Source organism: Bufo bufo, chromosome 6 (genome assembly GCF_905171765.1).
Source record: "Bufo bufo chromosome 6, aBufBuf1.1, whole genome shotgun sequence".
In the NCBI taxonomy this organism is placed as follows: domain Eukaryota; kingdom Metazoa; phylum Chordata; class Amphibia; order Anura; family Bufonidae; genus Bufo; species Bufo bufo.
In genome coordinates, this window is record NC_053394.1 from 65,877,673 (window position 1) to 65,899,468 (window position 21,796).

At 43.3% G+C, this 21,796-nt stretch overlaps 1 protein-coding gene across 1 annotated transcript; it reads right to left on the reverse strand.

Annotated features, from left to right (window-relative positions):
• Window positions 1–5,923: 5,923 nt before the first annotated feature.
• LOC121005515 (olfactory receptor 1019-like) lies at window positions 5,924–6,871 on the reverse strand. Its single transcript, XM_040438283.1, has one exon. It carries the CDS (start codon window positions 6,869–6,871, stop codon window positions 5,924–5,926), a length of 948 nt encoding a protein of 315 aa, XP_040294217.1.
• Window positions 6,872–21,796: the final 14,925 nt, after the last annotated feature.

The following is a 21,796-nucleotide window of genomic DNA, read 5'->3' on the forward strand; positions in this document are numbered from 1 at the left end:
TTGAACACGTGGGCTAAGCATGGTATGTGTGTGAGCTTGCCGAGCTCCAAAGCCGCCACCAAGTTCCGGCCATTATCAGATACAATCATGCCTGATTGTAAGTTGAGTGGCAAGAGCAAGAGCCACAGCTCAGTCTGGTTCCTTATACCCTGCCACAGCTCTGCAGCGGTGTGCTGTTTGTCATGTAAGCAAATTAGTTTCAGCACGGCCTGTTGCCGCTTCCCCACTGCAGTGCTACACTGCTCCCAGCTACTGGCTGATGGCTGACTGGTGCTGCAAGATGAGAATTCAGAGGTGGAAGTGGAGGAGGAGGTAGAGGATGAGAAGGGGGGGTTGCAGCCACTAATGTAGGTAATGGCGGAAATCCTGATGGAAGTAGGGCCCGCAATCCTTGGCGTCGGTAGCATCTATGCCATCCCAGGGTACGACTCGCACCAGGAAAAATAGTGGCGGCTGGGGACTGAGTAATGAGGGACAGCCGCCACCATCAGCCTGCTGAAAGCCTCAGTGTCCACAAGCCTAAATGGCAACAGGGCCAGCAATTTGAAAAGGTGTGCATTTAGTGCTATGGCCTGTGGGTGGGTATTTGCGCTTTCTTTCAAAGGCCTGGGGTATGGACATCTGTACGCTGAGCTGGGACACAGAAGTGGATGGTGCCTGCGAAGGTCCAGGTGCAGGGCGGAAGGCATCTGGGCCTGTGTCTTGGACAGGGGATTGGCCAGCACGTAACACAGGGGAAGAGAATGCAGTGGTGTGACCCGCAGACACTGATTGTGGACCCAGGCATTCGGGCCACCTATTAGGGTGCTTTGATGCATTGTGGCGTCTCATGCTAGTGGTGATTAGGCTGCTAATGCTCAAGGCCCTGCTCATTTTGGTACAGCACAGGTTGCAAATGACAATTCTTTTATCGTCTGCACTTTTCTAAAAAAAGCGCCAGACTGTGGAACACCTAGCCATTGGCAAGGGACACTGCCGCAAGGGGGTGCTCCTGGGAGCAGTTGCGGGCCTGTTTGGTGTGGCCCACCTTCTCCCTTTTGCCACCCTACTGCTTCTTCCAGCCTGTTACGGTGCTGTGGATCCCTCCATCTCTGTACTGCTGTCCTTGCTTGGCTTGCCACCTTTCCAGGTTGGGCCAGTGATTTCATCGTCCACCACCGCCTCTTCTACTTCCTCACTCTGGTCATCCTCCTGACTTGTTGACCTAACAAGAACCTCACTTATTGACAACTGTGTCTCATCATCATCATCCACCTCGTGAAACACTAATTGCCGTTCCCCACCATCATGTTCTTCTGACTGTGGATGCTCAAGAGTTTAAGAATCAGGGCACAAGATATCCTCATGTCCCTCTTCAAGCAGGCTTGGCGAGAGGCCCAAATTAAGGAATGGCGATAAAAAGAGCTCCTCGGAATATCTGAGTGTGTAATCACTTGTTTGCCAAGACTCTCCATGGTGGGAGGAAGGAGGATCAGGGTGAGGATTCTGTTGACCAGACTCTTGGCTACTGAGACTGGACTTTGTGAAAGACAGGGTGGTGCTTAACCGACTAGAAGCATTATCTGCTGCAATCCAACCGACCACCTGGTCACACTAGTGTGACTTCGAGAGTGGTGTCCTTCGCCGCCCTGCAAACTGGGACATGAAGCTAGGTATCGTGGATGAGTTTGTTTCTTGTGCTTTGGCAGCAGGCACAGTTTCACCGCGCCCATGGCCACGGCCTCTGCGTGCATCAGCATCACGGCCACTGCCTCGTCCCTTACTGCTCGCCTTGAGCATACTAAATGGTATATATGCTTGCAAGTATGTCACACGTACAGTAGCGCAGGTTTTGTAAGTGTATGCTCAAATAAATTAGACTGAATGTAACAGATATTTGGGATGCGCAAACATTACACAGGAGATGTAGTGCAGGTAATGTCGCTGCCACCAGCAGCAAAAAAAATTGACTGAATGTCACTGATATTTAGGATGGGCAAACGTTATACAGGAGATGTAGCGCAGGTAATGTCGCTGCCACCAGCAGCTAAAAAATTACACTGAATGTCACTGATATTTAGGATGCGCTAATGTTATACAGGAGATGTAGCGCAGGTAATGTCGCTGTCACCAGCAGTGAAAAAACTAGGCAGAATGAATTAACCCCTCCAGAGCGTTTAGCTTGGGGGGAGACATGGGGGCTATGACACCTTAGGTAGGCTTAAAGTTGGGGTTGTTTAGGGGCCTTGTTTCTCTTCCTTGTACCTCTTTTCCCGCCCTTTTTTCTATTTCAGGTAAAATCACCTCAGAAATCGTCTCTCCTGCATTCTAGAAGATTCCAGCTGCTGAGAGTCAAGAGGGCAGCTGATTGGTTGCTGCTGGTTGCTGGGGGAGATTTCCAGCTCCCTGATTTGTTGTTTGTTTAGCGGCGGAAATCTGTTCCCCTTTATATTCCCAGGTTCGGCGGAGCTGGCTCAGAAGTGCCTGAAGAGCTGACCAGCGTCCCACCCACCCTTCCCTTATTTTTTCACTGTATCATCTGTCGCTGGGCTTTATTAGAGGGGTAGTGTCGCTCAGCTCATGCTAAGTGGATCTTGGTCCTTATATGGTTAATTTATCATTGGTCTTCTGGTATTGGTTATTATGGTATTTTAAATTAATTAATTAATTTATTTATGGTTGTAAATTATTTTAAGTGACCCTTAATAAAGCACTGCGGCCATTTCTTCCACTATGTTGTTAGTGTAAATTATTTATTTAACGACCTAGTTAGTATTAAAGTGTGTAATTTGCCCCCATGTCACAGATATTTAGAATGCGCAAACATTACACAGGAGATGTAGCGCAGGTAATGTCGCTGCCACCCGCAGCTAAAAAATGACACTGAATGTCACAGATATTTAGGATGGACAAACGTTATACAGGAGATGTAGCGCAGGTAATGTCTCTGCCACCAGCAGCGAAAAAATTTGACTGAATGTCACAGATATTTAGGATGGACAAACGTTATACAGGAGATGTAGCGCAGGTAATGTCTCTGCCACCAGCAGCGAAAAAATTTGACTGAATGTCACAGATATTTAGGATGGACAAACGTTATACAGGAGATGTAGCGCAGGTAATGTCGCTGCCACCAGCAGCGAAAAAATTTGACTGAATGTCACAGATATTTAGGATGGACAAACGTTATACAGAAGATGAAGCACAGGTAATGTCTCTGCTAGTGTTGAGCGCAAATATTCGAAAAGCACATTTTTATTGTGAATATCGGCACTTCGAGAATTCGAGAATATTTAGAATATAGTGATATATATTAGTAATTTCGAATATTCCAATTTTTTTTTCTCATCAGTAATCTCCCTTCTTGCTTGTGGGCCAATGAGAAGGCTGCAATGTCTTTGTCTGAGCTTAGCAACATCCCTAGCAACCAATAGGAAGTTGCCTACCCCTCACTATATAAGAACCTCCCCAGCAGCTTTTATCTAAAGTTTATTGCAGTTATGAAAGAGACAGCCGTGTTATTGCTGTGCTCTGCACTTTGTTGTATTACATTAGACAGTTAACTTATATATATAATTCAGATAGTTATGGGGAGATAGTCAGTGTAGGTTAGATTGATCTATAGTGTAGCTGATAGGTTCTGCTGTCCATACATACATGCTACAGACACAGTGCTGTGATGTCACAAGTTGCACATATTGCGAAAAAATATGCGCATCATTAATTGCTGAAAATTCGCAAGAGCAAATATATTGGAGCACTCTATCTACATATAAAGCTATTTAAATGTTCTGCCGTGCCAACTATTTTCTCCAGGATCAGGAAACTTATACCAGCTTAAAAAATGTAGCATAAGTGACCCACGCCTGTATTTCACGCACATTACGCGAATATTACATTGCCGAATTTCGCAATCAACAATATAATCTTAAATTCTCAAATTTGCGAATATATAAAAAAATATTTGCGAAAATATTTGTGAAAAATCACGAATTCGAATATTGCCCCTGCCGCTCATCACTAGTCGTTGCCACCAGCAGCGAAAAAATGACACTGAATGTCACTGATATTTAGGATGCGCTAATGCTATACTGGAGATGTAGCACAGTTAATGTCGCTGTCATCAGCGGCTAAACAATTGCGCTGAATTTCACAGCGCAACTGTAACACAACAGATGTAGCAGAGGTTGTGTCACTGTCAGCAGCGGCCAAACAATTGCACACAATTTAGCGCAGGTAGCGCTAATAATATATATTGCAGCCAGATAAAACAATAGTTTTTTAAAAGGACTTTTGGGTCTCTAACACCTTTCAACACTAAACCCTGCCTAAAAAAAAAATTCCTGTCCCTACACTATCTCTCCCTTCTGCTGCAGCTCTCCCTGACTAAGACTGAGCCGAACTTCGTGTCATCGGGTGCTATATAGCACCCGATGATGTGTTCCGGCCAGCCAATCACTGTAATGCTAGTAACCAACATGGCTACGGCATTACAGTGAGTGCCAGTACCTCCACCAGGGGCGTCGTTAGGTCAAAACATTCAGGGATTGAACACTGTATGTTTTGTCCAGTGCCCCGAATGTTATGCTTGTAGAATTTTTTTATTTATTTGGCTATTCCAGGGCCCTTTAATATTGATTGGACCTGGGCAACCCACCACAGATCATCCCCCCACCCCCCTTGTACTTGTTCCGCAGATCCACTACATGCGGGCTGCGGGGGCATGAGTTCAGTCACTTCGGTGCACAATTCCATCCTGTGGCGCGTGATCCCGCGAGACCCACCGCGGGAGCTCACGGGTCTCACGGGTCCACGTGCCGCAGGACGGGATTACACACCGAAGTGACTAAACTCATGCCCGCGCAGCCCGCAAGTAGTGGTTTAGCGGAACAAGTACAAGGGGGGTGGGGGGATGATCTGTGGTGGGTTGCCCAGGGTCCACTCCCATCAATATTAAAGGGCCCAAGCAAAGATTTCTGCAGTGGTGAGGAAATTAAACATAACAGATATTGGAAAGTTACCGAATGTTGTATTATACAATGACTTCAGTCTGCAGTACTGCACTTCATTTGCATTAACCAGAACACCCCTTTAATGTGCAATTTCAACACAGTGGGCTTGTGCCCCGGATGTTTTCAGACCCTAGCAACGCCCCCCTGACCCCCGCGCACGTTTATTGGCTGCGTAGCAGCCAACAAACATGCAGGAAGGAGACTCAAGCATCGCGCGTTCGGCCGAGCATGCTTGCCCAACACTATACATGACACTTAAGTATCATCAAAATTAGCCAAAGCATTAAAACCCAGAGGGCCAATCACAGCGAGGATTTTACGCTCCCGCAGCAGATGGTCTTCAATTAGTCTGTGCTTAAACGTTTAATGCACGTTCAATTTGCATACAGACTTAAAGAGATCAATCTCAAATTAATCGTTTAACCCAACTGAAGTTTAGTCCTCTTAAAAGGACCTCAATGCAGTCTGGCCTCAATTCCAAACCTGTCAGATTTGCACTGTTCATTTCATCAGATCTCGTTTCAAAATCTAGCATTAATGTCTCCGTGATGCCCCCCAAACACTGAATTCCAGCCACAGTACACTGTGAAGACAGTGAAGCATGGTGGCGCAAGCATCACGTCTCCTTTTTCAACTATATCTGTTGTCGTGCTGTTATCTTTCTACAGTCCCTCCTGATGTTCCTCTTAAAGGGGCCACAATATTTTCATCTGTACCTCCTTGTCACACAGGCCGACTTGTTTCTTCTGAAGATTTTCAGCATTGATGAGTGGCCTCCTTTATACCTCTTTTATGTGAATTTGTTTCACCATCGTGAATGCATGCTGATCCGCAGCCACATGTATCCTGTCATGGACATTGGATATCTCATTTTACTTCTTGAAAATATTTTCAAAAATTGAGTCTGCCAGACAAGACAATCCTTTTAATTATTATTTTTGAGAGCATAAAACATGTATTAATTTTTTAAAAGCATCTTTAAATTGCTTATTCTTCAGAGTGTAAATTACAGGATTGAGCAATGGGATCATTATGATATACAGAAGAGAAAAAAACTTATCTTGTTTTGGAGAATACATTGATGTCGGCCTCATATACAAAGAGAGAGTAGAGCCATAAAACAGAAGCACACAGGTGAGATGGGACGCGCAGGTTGAGAAAGTTTTACTTTTCCCTGCTGCAGAGTGAATATTCAGAATATTAAATATGATATAAACATAAGATACCAATGTCAGCGTGAATGTGCTCATGCCAACCAGTGCACCTAAAATATATGTTGTCATATTAACATGAGCAGTATCACTACAGGAAAGCTTTAGCAATGGGGTGGCATCACAAAAAAAATGATCAATCTGGTTCATAGAACAAAACGACAAATTAGCAACTAAAATGGTAAAGGAAACTGGTTCCAATAGTGCAACAATCCATACTGAGATGACCACAACAAGACAAGTTCTTGGACTCATGAGTAAGGTATAGTGAAGTGGATGACAGATTGCCACAAAGCGATCATATGCCATAACCGCAAGAAGGATCATTTCTGTGCAAGCAAAGAACAGAAAGAAATACATCTGTGTTATACAACTAGCTAGTGATATGATCTTGTGTTGAGTAGAAAGCATATAAAGAAGATTAGGTAGAATGGTTGAAGTATAAGAAATATCCAGAACTGAAAGATTACTCAAAAAGATATACATAGGAGTGTGCAGATGAGAATCGGAGACAATGGCGAATAAAACTGCAGTGTTTCCAAAGATTATGTTAAGGTAGATAATTAAAAATATTATTAAAAGAGGAACTTGAAGGTGAGGAAGATCAGAGAAACACAGGACTGTGAACTGTGCGGCATGTGATTCATTCCTTGCTGTCACTTTATACATGGTCTTTCATAAAAAGAAAACATAATTATTTTTTATGTAAGTTGCAATGCAGACATCTACGTAACATTTTCATCATGTTATCATAAGTTATAACTTATTTTCATTTTTTCACATAAGTTAAACAATTCATACTTCATAATTATTATGAAATACACTTACAATGAACATGAGAAGATGCAACCACAAGGCCAACAACCATAAGAAGCACAGTTGGTGGGTTGGAAAAAGCTTATTTAGGTCCATCTAGTTTAATGTTTTATACTTACTCCATTTATTTTATAGTACATGACAACCTCTTTTTAACACAGTAGGACCAGCCCTGTAACTGTCATCGATCCAGAGATATCCCCATTCATTGCTCCTATTGTTCTGCTAGATTTATTTTAAAGTATAACCGTCATCTTATTTTATTTTTTTGAGTATTGGATTGTGGTGATTAATATCTCCTTGGTGGTCCTATTTCAACTTTTCACTGTGTATTCAATTACCCCTTAATTCCACAGTTTTGTTCCCTGTACTGCCTACTTTTACCTGTGCTTAAAATAGGGTTGCTAGGCATGGTCCGTCTATCTGTTGAAGGACAGAGGACGCTGCGTGCAAGGTCAGATTACTGACAGCCAGGGACTGTAAGTAAATGATTAAAGCCAGGTCCTCCCCAGCAGGTGATAACAGTGCCTGGGCTGTGTGCACTTCTCCCTGTCCCTGCGCTTGGCAGACGCTCCCTCACTCAGCAGAGCTGGAGAAGGCAGAGTTGAACCAGCGCAGACCAGGGAAGGGAGATCTGCCATCTGCTCAGTGTATAAATGAAAGCAACATGTGGTAAGAGGACCCCTTTGTGCTGCAGGAGATTAACCCTTTAGGGGGAGGGCTCTGGTTACTGACACTTTTGGGGGGCTATTGTTACTGGCTAGTGAGGGCGGGCGGGATTAGCCTCAGGGTGAGGGCAGTGGTGGCCATCTTAACTGAATAGTGAGATTGCAGTTTTATGCAGACTGGTTGCTAAGGGCTGAATCTTATTAAATATGGAGTAAGTCAGTCAATAGTAACTGATTCTGGAATATCATGTTATTAGTAACTACATATATGAAAATTTAAATTAGAGTCTAAGTTTGACAGTTATCCTTTAAGCTGACAGTTTAGAGGGTGTGTCCTTTCCTCAGATGGTATTCCCTGTGTGCTGCAGCTAGGAGCAGTTAAAGGATGGATTTGAGCATGTGTTTCTATCAGCAGGTGGCGCTATACAGACAGATTTCATTGAATAACTCACTTGCCATAATAAATGTTTTATTACAGGCAATCACAAAAGTATTCAGATCCAGGTGCTGGTTTGAAAACTGTAGATTGTAATTCATGGGAGAAACCCTTTAACTTTCAAAATAATTGAAACACAAAAATCACAAAAGTGAAATAATAAAAGTTGGAAAACTGCAACATAATGTATATTATTCAACATTAATTTTTATTGGGTTTTTCCAAGTTTTATTGTAAAGAAAAGATTGTACAAAACACTGTACGGATAATGTATATTCTAACCACTTAGAGACCTTCAATATGCATTTTTACAACAGTCACATTGGGTTCAAGTCTGAAATTAAGTAAAAATAACAACCAAATGCCAGACTTATAGGATGAATAATTAGAACTTTGACTTTCAATTCTGCAATGTGCACTTACCTCTTCATAGGAACCGAACATGTTTAATTAGTCTAGCTATTATTCTCTGCTGTATACTTTTCTACATCAAACATTTTACAGATAACATTTTCTGTGTATTGATATTATATTACATAGGATGAAAAGCACAATTTTACAAAGTCTCATCACAATTCAGCAATTATCATCTAAATTATTTAATATGCCAAATGACATTGTACACCTGTAAAAAATGTTTACATTAACAACAAAGACTGGTTGTTCAACAACCTCATTAAACTCCATTTAATAACTGGTTTTGTGGTTTCATAATGTGGTACTGTACTGGTTACAAAAAAAAGGTTAATGTAAATTCTAGCTGAATAAAAAGAAATAAAAAGTGACAATATTTCTGGAAAATGTTATATACATCACAAGCTAATTGTACTCTAAGGGCTTGTTCACACGAGCGTATGTATTTTGCGGTCTGCAAAAAAATGAATCCGCAAAAAATACGGATGATATCTGTGTGCATTCCTTATTTTGCAGAACGGAACAGCTGGCCCCTAATGGAAAAGTACTATCCTTGTCCATAATGCAGACAATAATAGGACATGTTCTATTGTTTTGCGGCACGGAAATACAGAAACGGAATGCACACAGAGTACCTTCCGTTTTTTTAAAATGAATAGTTCCGTATACTGTCCGCAAAAAAAACGGAATGGACACAGAAAGAATATACGTTCGTGTGCATGAGCCCTAATAGTGATTGGTTAGGCTGATGGTATAAGCCATTTATATATTCTTGTGACTGTCTCAGAGGAGCAAGTCCTTAGACAATTCAGGTTGTTTTGTTCCTCACATGACGAAGAAATGAATCCCAGTATAATATGTCTCTATTGCAAATATTATTCGTTAACAGAAGAAATATCCAAAATTCAATACCATTAGAAATGATGTGTACAAAATAATGATGTTTCAATAGCAAGCCAATGGCTTATTTCTAGGGATGAGCGGACTGGTGGATGTTCTGGTTCGACAGGTTTGGCGGAACTTTGTTTCAAAGTTCAGTTCGGGTTCCGAACTTGACCCCAAACACCGAACCGCATTGAAGTCATTGGGGACCCGGACTTTGGGGCTGAGAAATGGCTGTAAATAAGTCATAGAAAGGGCTAGAGGGCTGCAAAAGGATCTAAAATGGTAGTAAGAGCAGTACAATTGCCCTGAAAACAAATGTGGATATGGAAATAACTTTAAAAAAAACATAAAAGACATACAAATAAAAAACAATAATCTTGAACCAGGAGGCGAAGGTCCAAGTGGAGTAGGAAGTTGAGGAGGCTGTAGACGTGACAGTGTAGGTGGAGGAGGTGGAGGAGGAAGACAACACTGTTTCTGTTTTTTTTTATTTTTATGTGTCTGTCAATTCTGTTTGTGACTTTTAGCCATTTTTTGGGTTGTGGCCTGTATACTTCTCTACTCCGCCAATATAAGACATAATAATCTTGAGCCAGGAGTTGGAGGTCCGAGTGGTGGAGGCGGATGTGGTGGTGCAGACGGAAGAGACGGAGGAGGTAGCCAACATTTTTGTTTTTGTTTGTGTAGGCCCCAAAACATTGAGAAATAGCAAAGAGAATGCTGAATCTGCGCTAGAGTATAACAATAGCTTAGTGCAGCCAGTGTACTTGTCGACTTTTCCAATAAAAGACATAATAATCTTGAGCCAGGAGCTGGAGGTCCGAGTGGAGGAGGAGGCAGACATGGCAGTGCAGGCGGAAGAGGCGGAAGAGGCAGAAGAGGCGGAAGAGGTGGATGTGGCAGTGCAGGCGGAAGAGGCGAAGGAGGTAGCCAACATTTTTTATTTTTGGGGGGGATTGTGGAGGCCCCAAAACATTGAGAAATAGCAAAGAGAATGCACAAAGTGTGCTGGAGTATAACAATGGATGGGTGCAGCCGGTAAACCTCTCTAATCTGCCCAAGGTACGGACAACTCCTGTGGGATCCATTTTAATGAACTTGAGCTTGTCCACGTGATAAACACAGGCTGGGAAAAAACACTTGCCGCAGGTATGGCCAGCACCTCCAAGTGTAAAGGGCAAACTCAGGCTATGTGCCCAATTTGGAGACCCAGAAGTTAAATAGGGCAGACCCATCAATCAGTGCATGGAGACATGTGCACAAGTACTGTTCCACCATGTTGCTGAAATGCTGCCTCCTTCTAAAGCGGTCTGTATCAGATGGTGGTGCTGGATGTTGTGGCTTGCTGACAAAGCTTTTCCACATTTCGGCCATGCTAACCCTCCCTTCTGAGGTACTGGCGGAGTCCCAGCTGCATTGGTAATTTCCTCCTCCTCCGCCTTGTGCTTCCACTGAGCCCCGGCTGTCATGTGGGAACGCCATCAGTAGCATGTCTACCAGCGTGTGCTTGTACTTGCGTATCTTCCGATCCAGTAATCAGCACTGGTAAAAATGAGGGCAACTCTGCAGTCATTGCGCAGGCACTGCAGCATGTATTCGCTCATGTGTGCCAGGCTGCTCAGAGTCAACGACAAGCTGTCCTCGGTGGGAGGTGTATTGTCTGTGTCCTAGGTATGCCCCCACTCATGTTCCAGTGATGACTGTGAGCTGATTTGAGTGCCACCCTGTTGTGAATGCGGATCCTCCTCCCTCTCAACATCATTCTCCTCATCCTCCAAAACTGCGCCCTGGCTAGACAGTTGTGTACCTGGCCGCTGTTGGTGCAGGAACCCTCCGAGCCAACTGTGGACAACTGGCTTGAGAACTGTGGGAATGATGCCTTTTCCTCCTCTTCTTCCTTTGCCACATCCTCATCTCCTGAAGTGTTTTTTCAAGGAGATGTAGAAGTGTGATAGTATTGCTGAGGACAGCATCATCAGAGCTGGCCATGTTGGTGAAGTACTCGAAACAGAGCAACACGGCACACACGTCCCGCATAGAGGCCCACTCGCTGGTGGTGAAGTGGTGCTGTTCCGCAGAGCGACTCACCCGTGCGTTCTGCAGCTGAAATTCCGCTATTGCCTGCTGCTGCTCCGACAGTCTCTCCAGCATGCGCAAGGTGAGGTTGCTCCTTGTAGGTACGTTGCATACAAGGCTGCAAATGGTAAGGCCGAAGTCTGCAGTGCAGACAGACGAGCAACAGAAGGGTGAGAATGCCGAAAGCGTGCACAGACGGACTGCACTTTTTGCAGCAGCTCTGATGTATCAGGGTAATTCTTCAAGAACCTCTGCACCACCAAAGTCAGCACATGTGCATTAAACCACCTAGCCCCAGAGCCGATACGAGATTTCGCCCATTGTCGCACACCACCAGGCTGGGCTTGAAGCTCAGCGGCACCAACCACTCATTAGTCTGTTTTTCCATGCCCGTCCACTGCTCCTGCGCGGTATGGGGTTTTTCCCCATAACATATATTTTCAGAACTGTCTGCTGTTATTTCCCCCTGGTTGCGCTGAAGTTGGTGGTGCAGGTGTTGCACTGACGTGATGAGTAGAGATGAGCGAATTGAAGTTGATGAAGTGGGATTCGATCCGAATTTCAGGAAAAATTTGATTCGCACCGAATCCGAATTTCCTCACGCTTCATGGTAACAAATCACATTTTCATGTGAGGACATGGAGCAAGGAACTCGGGAATGCAGGATCACCCATAATGCCATGCATGCAACCACCAAGCAACCAGCCAGCCCTGTGATGTCACAGCCCTATAAATAGCCTCAGCCATCTTGGATTCTGCCATTTTCCAGTGTACTTAGTGCAGGGAAAGACGTCAGCAGGTGCTAGGGACAGTGCTAGGAAAGACTTCATTGTGCTAATAAAATGATTTACAAGTTTAGGGAAAGATTATTCAAGGTGTAGGGAAATGATAGGAAGGAATCATTCCACAGCATCTCTGTAGAACAGGGTTCAGTAGGGAGGTTACAGCCTGGGTTTTAGGAACAATACTATTACACCTTGCTGCACTGACTGAAGATCCAAATTGCCATTATACAGCTCTGTAATTCCAGCAAACCGTTCTTCTTATTGGGGTACAAGTGCTGTTTGATACAGCCATTAAAACAGGGTTTACGACAAGGAAATATTTCTACGTCTTATTTGCCCTTGTGCGGTGCAGTTATATGTTCTAAAGCATTTTTGGGCTTGTATTAGTGGAAAAAAAGGGCTTATTAGCAGTTGTGTGGTGAAGTGCAAAAATTACAGCCCTTTTTGGCATGTATTAGTGGCAAAAGAAAAATATATTTGCTGTTCAGCGGTGCAGTTATATGTTCCAAAGCCCTTTTTGTTTTGTATTAGTGGCAAAAGAAAAATGCATTTGCTGTTCAGCGCTGCAGTTATATGTTCTAAAGCCCTTTTTGTCTTGTATTAGTGGCAAAAGAAAAATATATTTGCTGTTCAGCGGTGCAGTTATATGTTCTAAAGCCCTTTTTGTTGTGTATTAGTGGCAAAAGAAAAATATATTTGCCGTTCGGCAGTGCAGTTATATGTTCTAAAGCCCTTTTTGTCGTGTATTAGTGGCAAAGGAAAAATACATTTGCTGTTCAGAGGTGCAGTTATATGTTCTAAAGCCCTTTTTGTCATGTATTAGCGGCAAAATATATATATATTTGCCGGTCAGTGGTGCAGTTATATGTTCTAAAGCTCTTTTTTGGAGTGTATAAGTGGAAAAAAAGGGACTATTTGCCGATCAGTGGTGCATTTATATGTTCTAAAGCCTTTATTGGAGTGTATAAGTGGCAAAAGAATAATATATTTGCTGTTCATCTGTGCAGTTATATGTTCTAAAGCCCTTTTTGTCACGTATTAGTGGCAAAAGAAAAATATATTTGTCGTTCAGCCCTTTGTGTCATGTATTAGTGGCAAAAAATATATATATTTGACATTCATCGGTGCAGTTATATGTTCTAAAGCCCTTTTTGTCGTGTTTTAGTGGCAAAAGAAAAATATATTTGCTGTTCAGCGGTACAGTTATATGTTCTAAAGCCTTTTGTGGTGTGTGTAAGTGGAAAAAAATAAGGACCTATTTGCCGTTCAACAGTGCACTTATATGTTCTAAAGCCCTTTTTGTCGTGTATTAGTGGCAAAAGAAAAATATATTTGGCGTTCATCAGTGCTGTAATATGTTCTAAAGCCTTTTGTGGAGTGGATAAGTGGAAAAAAGAAAAATATATTTGCCGTTCAGCGGTGCAGTTATATGTTCTAAAGCCCTATTTGTTGTATATTAGTGGCAAAAAAATATATATTTGCCGTTTAGCGGTGCAGTTGTATGTTCTAAAGCCTTTTGTGGGGTGATTAAGTGGAAAAAAGAAAAATATATTTGCATTTCAGCGGTGCAGTTATATGTTCTAAAGCCTTTTGTGGAGTGTATAACTGGAAAAAATAAGGGCCTATTTGCAGTGGCGTAGCGTGGGTTGCCAGCACCCGGGGCGAGCCATGTATTGCGCCCCTCCCCCCCAACCTGTGGACACGCCCCTTTTACAGATAATGTAGCAGTCCTATATAACACTACAGATAACATGGTGGTTACTCTCTAAGTACAGATGATGTAGTACAGGCATGCTTAACCTGCGGCCCTCCAGCTGTTGCAAAACTACAACTCCCAGCATGCCTGAACAGCATACAGCTATCAGCCTACAGCGGGGCATTGTGGGAGTTGTAGTTTTACAACACCTGGAGGGCCGCAGGTTGAGCATGCCTGATGTAGTAGATGGGTATAAGGTCCCAGAATTCAGAACACGCACAGTGTGACCTAAAGTCTGGGGCCAGGATGCTGCAGGGTGGGCCAAATTCTCAATCCACCCCCCAACCCTACCGTATAACAAATATGTGTTTGGACATTACATACATCACTACAAAATATACAGGAGAATACAGCACCACATACCTCATCCATCCAGTGACATCTCCTGTGATGTAGACTTTCCTCAGCGTCTTCATTCGGAGATAAGACCGCCATGACACCTTCTTTCAGCCGCGTCTCATCTATGTAGCGTTTTATTATTATTAGTTATTATTATATATAATGGCCCCCTCTGTATAATATATAATGGCCCCTCTGTAATATTAGGATATACACTTACCTAAAGAATTATTAGGAACACCTGTTCTATTTCTCATTAATGCAATTATCTAGTCAACCAATCACATGGCAGTTGCTTCAATGCATTTAGGGGGGTGGTCCTGGTCAAGACAATCTCCTGAACTCCAAACTGAATGTCAGAATGGGAAAGAAAGGTGATTTAAGCAATTTTGAGCATGGCATGGTTGTTGGTGCCAGACTGGCCGGTCTGAGTATTTCACAATCTGCTCAGTTTCTGGGATTTTCACGCACAACCATTTCTAGGGTTTACAAAGAATGGTGTGAAAAGGGAAAAACATCCAGTATGCGGCAATCCTGTGGGCAAAAATGCCTTGTGGATGCTAGAGGTCAGAGGAGAATGGGCCGACTGATTCAAGCTGATAGAAGAGCAACGTTGACTGAGATAACCACTCGTTACAACCGAGGTATGCAGCAAAGCATTTGTGAAGCCACAACACGCACAACCTTGAGGCGGATGGGCTACAACAGCAGAAGACCCCACCGGGTGCCACTCATCTCCACTACAAATAGGAAAAAGAGGCTACAATTTGCACGAGCTCACCAAAATTGGACTGTTGAAGACTGGAAAAATGTTGCCTGGTCTGATGAGTCTCGATATCTGTTGAGACATTCAAATGGTAGAGTCCGAATTTGGCGTAAACAGAATGAGAACATGTATCCATCCTCTGATGGCTACTTCCAGCAGGATAATGCACCATGTCACAAAGCTTGAATCATTTCAAATTGGTTTCTTGAACATGACAATGAGTTCACTGTACTAAAATGGCCCCCACAGTCACCAGGTCTCAACCCAATAGAGCATCTTTGGGATGTGGTGGAACGGGAGCTTCGTGCCCTGGATGTGCATCCCTCAAATCTCCATCAACTGCAAGATGCTATCCTATCAATATGGGCCAACAATTCTAAAGAATGCTATCAGCACCTTGTTGAATCAATGCCACGTAGAATTAAGGCAGTTCTGAAGGCAAAAGGGGGTCCAACACCGTATTAGTATGGTGTTCCTAATAATTCTTTAGGTGAGTGTATAATGGGCCATTATATATCCTAATAATACAGAGGGGGCCATTATATATTATAATAATACAGGTGGGGTCATTATATATAGTAATTATACAAAGGGTCCATTATATATCCTAATATTACAGAGGGGTCATTATATATAATAATTATACAGAGGGGCCATTTTATATATATATATATATATATATATATATATATATCAATAATACAGAGGGGGCCATTATATATCCTAATATTACAGAGGAGTCACTATATATAATATACAGGGGGGGCATTATATATTCTAGTTATACAGAGGGGCCATAATATATACAAATTATACAAGGGGGCCATTATATATTATACAGAGGGGCCATTATATATTATAGTTATACAGAGGTGCCATAATAAATAATAATTATACAAAGGGGCCATTATATATTATACAGAAGGCCATTATATATTATAGTTATACAGAGGGGCCATTATATATAATAATTATACAGAGAGGCTATTAATAATGGGTCCTCTGTATAATTCTAATATATAATGGCCCCCCCTGTATAATTATTATATATTATGGCCCCCCTGTATAATTATTATATATTATGGCCCCCCTGTATAATTATTATATATTATGCCCCCCCTGTATAATTATTATATATTATGGCCCCCCTGTATAATTATTATATATTATGGCCCCACTGTATAACTATAAATTATAGTTATACAGTGGGGCCATAATATATAATAATTATACGGGGGGGGCATTATATATAATAATTATACAGGGGGGCCATTATATATTAGAATTATACAGAGACAGAGGGCCCATTATTAATAGCCTCTCTGTATAATTATAATATATAATGGCCCCTATGTATAATATATGATGGCCCCCTTGTATAATTATTATATATTATGGCCCCACTGTATAACTATAATATACAGGGAGTGCAGAATTATTAGGCAAGTTGTATTTTTGAGGATTAATTTTATTATTGAACAACAACCATGTTCTCAATGAACCCAAAAAACTCATTAATATCAAAGCTGAATATTTTTGGAAGTAGTTTTTAGTTTGTTTTTAGTTTTAGCTATTTTAGGGGGATATCTGTGTGTGCAGGTGACTATTACTGTGCATAATTATTAGGCAACGTAACAAAAAACAAATATATACCCATTTCAATTATTTATTTTTACCAGTGAAACCAATATAACATCTCAACATTCACAAATATACATTTCTGATATTCAAAAACAAAACAAAAACAAATCAGTGACCAATATAGCCACCTTTCTTTGCAAGGACACTCAAAAGCCTGCCATCCATGGATTCTGTCAGTGTTTTGATCTGTTCACCATCAACATTGCGTGCAGCAGCAACCACAGCCTCCCAGACACTGTTCAGAGAGGTGTACTGTTTTCCCTCCTTGTAAATCTCACATTTGATGATGGACCACAGGTTCTCAATGGGGTTCAGATCAGGTGAACAAGGAGGCCATGTCATTAGATTTTCTTCTTTTATACCCTTTCTTGCCAGCCACGCTGTGGAGTACTTTGACGCGTGTGATGGAGCATTGTCCTGCATGAAAATCATGTTTTTCTTGAAGGATGCAGACTTCTTCCTGTACCACTGCTTGAAGAAGGTGTCTTCCAGAAACTGGCAGTAGGACTGGGAGTTGAGCTTGACTCCATCCTCAACCCGAAAAGGCCCCACAAGCTCATCTTTGATGATACCAGCCCAAACCAGTACTCCACCTCCACCTTGCTGGCGTCTGAGTCGGACTGAGCTCTCTGCCCTTTACCAATCCAGCCACGGGCCCATCCATCTGGCCCATCAAGACTCACTCTCATTTCATCAGTCCATAAAACCTTAGAAAAATCAGTCTTGAGATATTTCTTGGCCCAGTCTTGACGTTTCAGCTTGTGTGTCTTGTTAAGTGGTGGTCGTCTTTCAGCCTTTCTTACCTTGGCCATGTCTCTGAGTATTGCACACCTTGTGCTTTTGGGCACTCCAGTGATGTTGCAGCTCTGAAATATGGCCAAACTGGTGGCAAGTGGCATCTTGGCAGCTGCACGCTTGACTTTTCTCAGTTCATGGGCAGTTATTTTGCGCCTTAGTTTTTCCACACGCTTCTTGCGACCCTGTTGACTATTTTAAATGAAACGCTTGATTGTTCGATGATCACGCTTCAGAAGCTTTGCAATTTTAAGAGTGCTGCATCCCTCTGCAAGATATCTCACTATTTTTGACTTTTCTGAGCCTGTCAAGTCCTTCTTTTGACCCATTTTGCCAAAGGAAAGGAAGTTGCCTAATAATTATGCACACCTAATATAGGGTGTTGATGTCATTAGACCACACCCCTTCTCATTACAGAGATGCACATCACTTAATATGCTTAATTGGTAGTAGGCTTTCGAGCCTATACAGCTTGGAGTAAGACAACATACATAAAGAGGATGATGTAGTCAAAATACTCATTTGCCTAATAATTCTGCACGCAGTGTATAATGGCCCCCTGTATAATATATCATGGCCACCCTGTATAATATAAAATGGGGCCCATTCTTTCTAAATATACTGGCCTCCTTTGTATCTCTTCTGCCCACCTCCATAGTGCCCCCAGTATGGCCCCCAGTACTTACATTAAAAAAATTATAATAATAATACTCACCTCTCTTCATCACTTCTTGTAGTCTTTGCTTGAGCGTCCCGACGCAGGCGGTCAGGAACACATCACACTGCCCTCCTGCGCCGCTTCATCACGTCATCTCGCGAGACCCGGCGCAGGAGGTCTCGGTGATATAATGATCTCCTGGACTCCTGCGCCGCTCTGCTGCTTCTTAAAGCTTCAGGCCAGGCGGATTGGAGGGGATGCGAGCCATAGGCTTCCATCACCCTCATTTTACTGCCTTCTGCCTGGCGCCCCCTACAATTTGGCGCCCGGGGCAATGGCCCCCCCCCCACGCTATGCCCCTGCCTATTTGCCATTCAGCGGTGCAGTTATATGTTCTTAGGCCTATTGTGCAGTGTATAAGTGTAAAAAAATAAGAGCCTATTTGCCGTTAAGCTGTGCAGTAATATGTTATAAAGCCCTATTTGTCATGCATTAGTGGAAAAAGAAAAAAATATTTCCCGTTCAGAGGTGCAGTTATATGTTTCAAAGCCATTTGTGGAATGTATAAGTGGAAAAAAATAAGGGCCTATTTGCTGTTCAGCGGTGCAGTCATATTTTCTAAAGCCCTTTTTGTCATGTATCAGTGGCAAAAGAAAAATATATTTGCCGTTCATCGGTGCAGTTATATGTTCTAAAGCCCTTTTTTGCATGTATTAGTGGCAAAAGAAAAATATATTTGCCGTTCAGCTGTGCAGTTATATGTTCTAAAGCCTTTTGTGGAGTGGATAAGTGGAAAAAAAATAAGGGCCTATTTGCCATTCAGCGGTGCAGTTATGTGTTCTAAAGCCCTTTTTGTTGTGTATCAGTGGCAAAAGAAAAATATATTTGCAGTTCAGCTGTGCAGTTATATGTTCTAAAGCCTTTTGTGGAGTGTATAACTGGAAAAAATTAAGGGCCTATTTGCCATTCAGCGGTGCAGTTATATGTTCTAAAGCCTTTTTGTGCAGTGTATAAGTGGAAAAAAATAAGGGCCTATTTGCCTTTAAGCTGTGCAGTAATATGTTCTAAAGCCCTTTTTGTCATGTATTAGTGGCAAAAGAAAAATATATTTGCCGTTCAGCGGTGCAGTTATATGTTCTAAAGCCGTTTGTGAAGTGTATAAGTGGAAAAAAGATAAATATATTAGCCGTCCAGCGGTGCAGTTAAATGTTCTAAAGCCTTTTGCTGAGTGGAAAAGTGGAAAAAGGAGCCTATTTGCTGTTCAGCAGTGCAGCCCTTTTTGTCGTGTATCAGTGGCAAAAGAAAAATATATTTGCAGTTCAGCTGTGCAGTTATATGTTCTAAAGCCTTTTGTGGAGTGTATAACTGGAAAAAATTAAGGGCCTATTTGCCATTCAGCGGTGCAGTTATATGTTCTAAAGCCTTTTTGTGCAGTATATAAGTGGAAAAAAGTAAGGGCCTATTTGGCATTCAGCGGTGTAGTTATATGTTCTAAAGCCCTTTTTGTCGTGTATTAGTGACAAAAGAAAAATATATTTGCCGTTCAGCAGTGCAGTTATATGTTCTAAAGCCCTTTTTTGTGTGTATAAGTGGCACAAAAAAAGTATTTGCCGTTGTGTGGTGAAGTGAGAAAACTACAGCCCTTTTGGCGTGTATTAGTTGGAAAAAAATTGGCTTATTAGCAGTTGTGTGGTAAAGTGAGAAAATTACAAACTTTTTTTGGGGTGTTTTAATTTACTTTTTATTTATTTGATCTAACAGTATGTCAGAAAGAGAAGTGCCAGGCCCTGCACAGGGGAGTGGCAGAGGCCTAAATGTTTCTGGCGCAGTCACAGGTCGCAGCAGAGTAAGGGGCCGTGGCAGTAGGAGTCGCAGCGAGAGGCCTAAGCTCCTGGTGTCATCTAGTGGTCGTGTCTTGACCAGCAACCCAGCGGTTCTTGAATGGTTGACTCGGTCATCCACTTCGTCTTGAGTGACATCAGACACCCCCAGCCAAGAGTCGGTGGGTTCGTCAGACACAACCCTTAGTTGGCATGGCCTGGGTGCAGGCCCTGTACCCTCAGCTGTCCTCATCCTGCCTCTGTCCTTTTCTGTTCTCTCAGCCAGAGAAGTATTATATGCTGTGGGCTCAGCCCCACTATATAGCGAGGACGAACTACTAGAGGACAGTCAGTAGCTACTGGCCAGCCAACATGTGGAGGAGACATCCGCCGCTTCCTCCGCTAGGCGAACAAGTAGTGATAAGGAGAGTTGCGTAGGAGCTGGTGCTGTGAGGGGTGAGGCTCCTGACCAATAGACCGTTGAGGAGGACATCAGTGACGTGCAGACAGTACTAGATGATGATGATGTAGCTAATTGCACCTGGGAGTCGGGTGAGTTAGGGGCTTCATCATCATTGGGAGAAGAGGGTGGCAGCTTGCCCGTGAGGCAACGGCGAAGCCAGCAAATCGCTAGCGTGGCCGGAAGTCAGAAGGGTGGCAGCAGTGGGAGGTCGGTAGCCAAACATGCCCGGCATAGACCTCCCGCTTTGCAGGAGCCTACCTGCCCAGAAAGTAGTGATGCACTGATTCACGGAAGCAGCAGCGGTAGAAGTAAGTCAGTGCATAGTGTTGGTGGTAAAATCACCTACTCGGCTGTGTGGCAGTTTTCTGTTATGCCGCCGGAGGAGGTAAACATGGCCATATATAAAATCTGTGGGCAGAAGGAGAAGCGTGGCCAGGGTGCCAATGTTGGCACCACAGCCCTGCGTCAACATATGCAGCATCACCATAAAGTGGCCTTGGAGAACTGTGGCTCCGATGTGGTGGTCCAGCCTGCCGCAGCAACTACTGCAACACCCAGTGGCACGCACCTGGTTTCAGGCAGTTAAGGCTCCACAACCTCAGCCGAAGGGAGTTGTCTGTCCTTCCCATTATCTGCTCATCCTGATGCTCCTGCTCCTCCTCCTACTCCTCGTCAGTCATTCCGTCAGCAATTGATCACCGTAGCGATTGCCAAGAGACAAAAGTATGCATGCACTCATCCAACGGCGCAGAAGCTGAACGTGCTCCTTTCCAAGTTGCTGGTGCTGCAGTCCCTCCCTTTCCAAGTGGTGGACTCTGCACCTTTCAGAGAACTGATGGCTTCTGCCGAGCCGAGGTGGAGAGTCCCAAGCCGTCATTTCTTTGCCAAAAAGGCAGTACCAGCCCTGCACACACATGTAGAACAGAAGGTGGGCCAGTCCTTGAGCCTGCCGGTGTCTGCCAAAGTGCACGACAGGGCCGACGTGTGGAGCTGTAACTTTGAGGACGCCACGTTATTTGTCAGTCGCCAGGACTATGGGATGAACGACGTCATTCCACTGCTTCATGTCCTGGAACAGATGCTGGTAACAATGGCTGGTCAGGGCACTGGAGACGTGGCTCCTAGATCTTACGGCCACATGATCCCTATGGGGGCTGAACTGGAGGAGGAGGACATTGGAGCACAAGCAATGAGTGGCGAAATGGGTGGTTTTTACACACAGGTGACAGGAGAGGAGGAGCAGGAGCAGCCAGAGATGCTAAAGGGCAATGAGGAA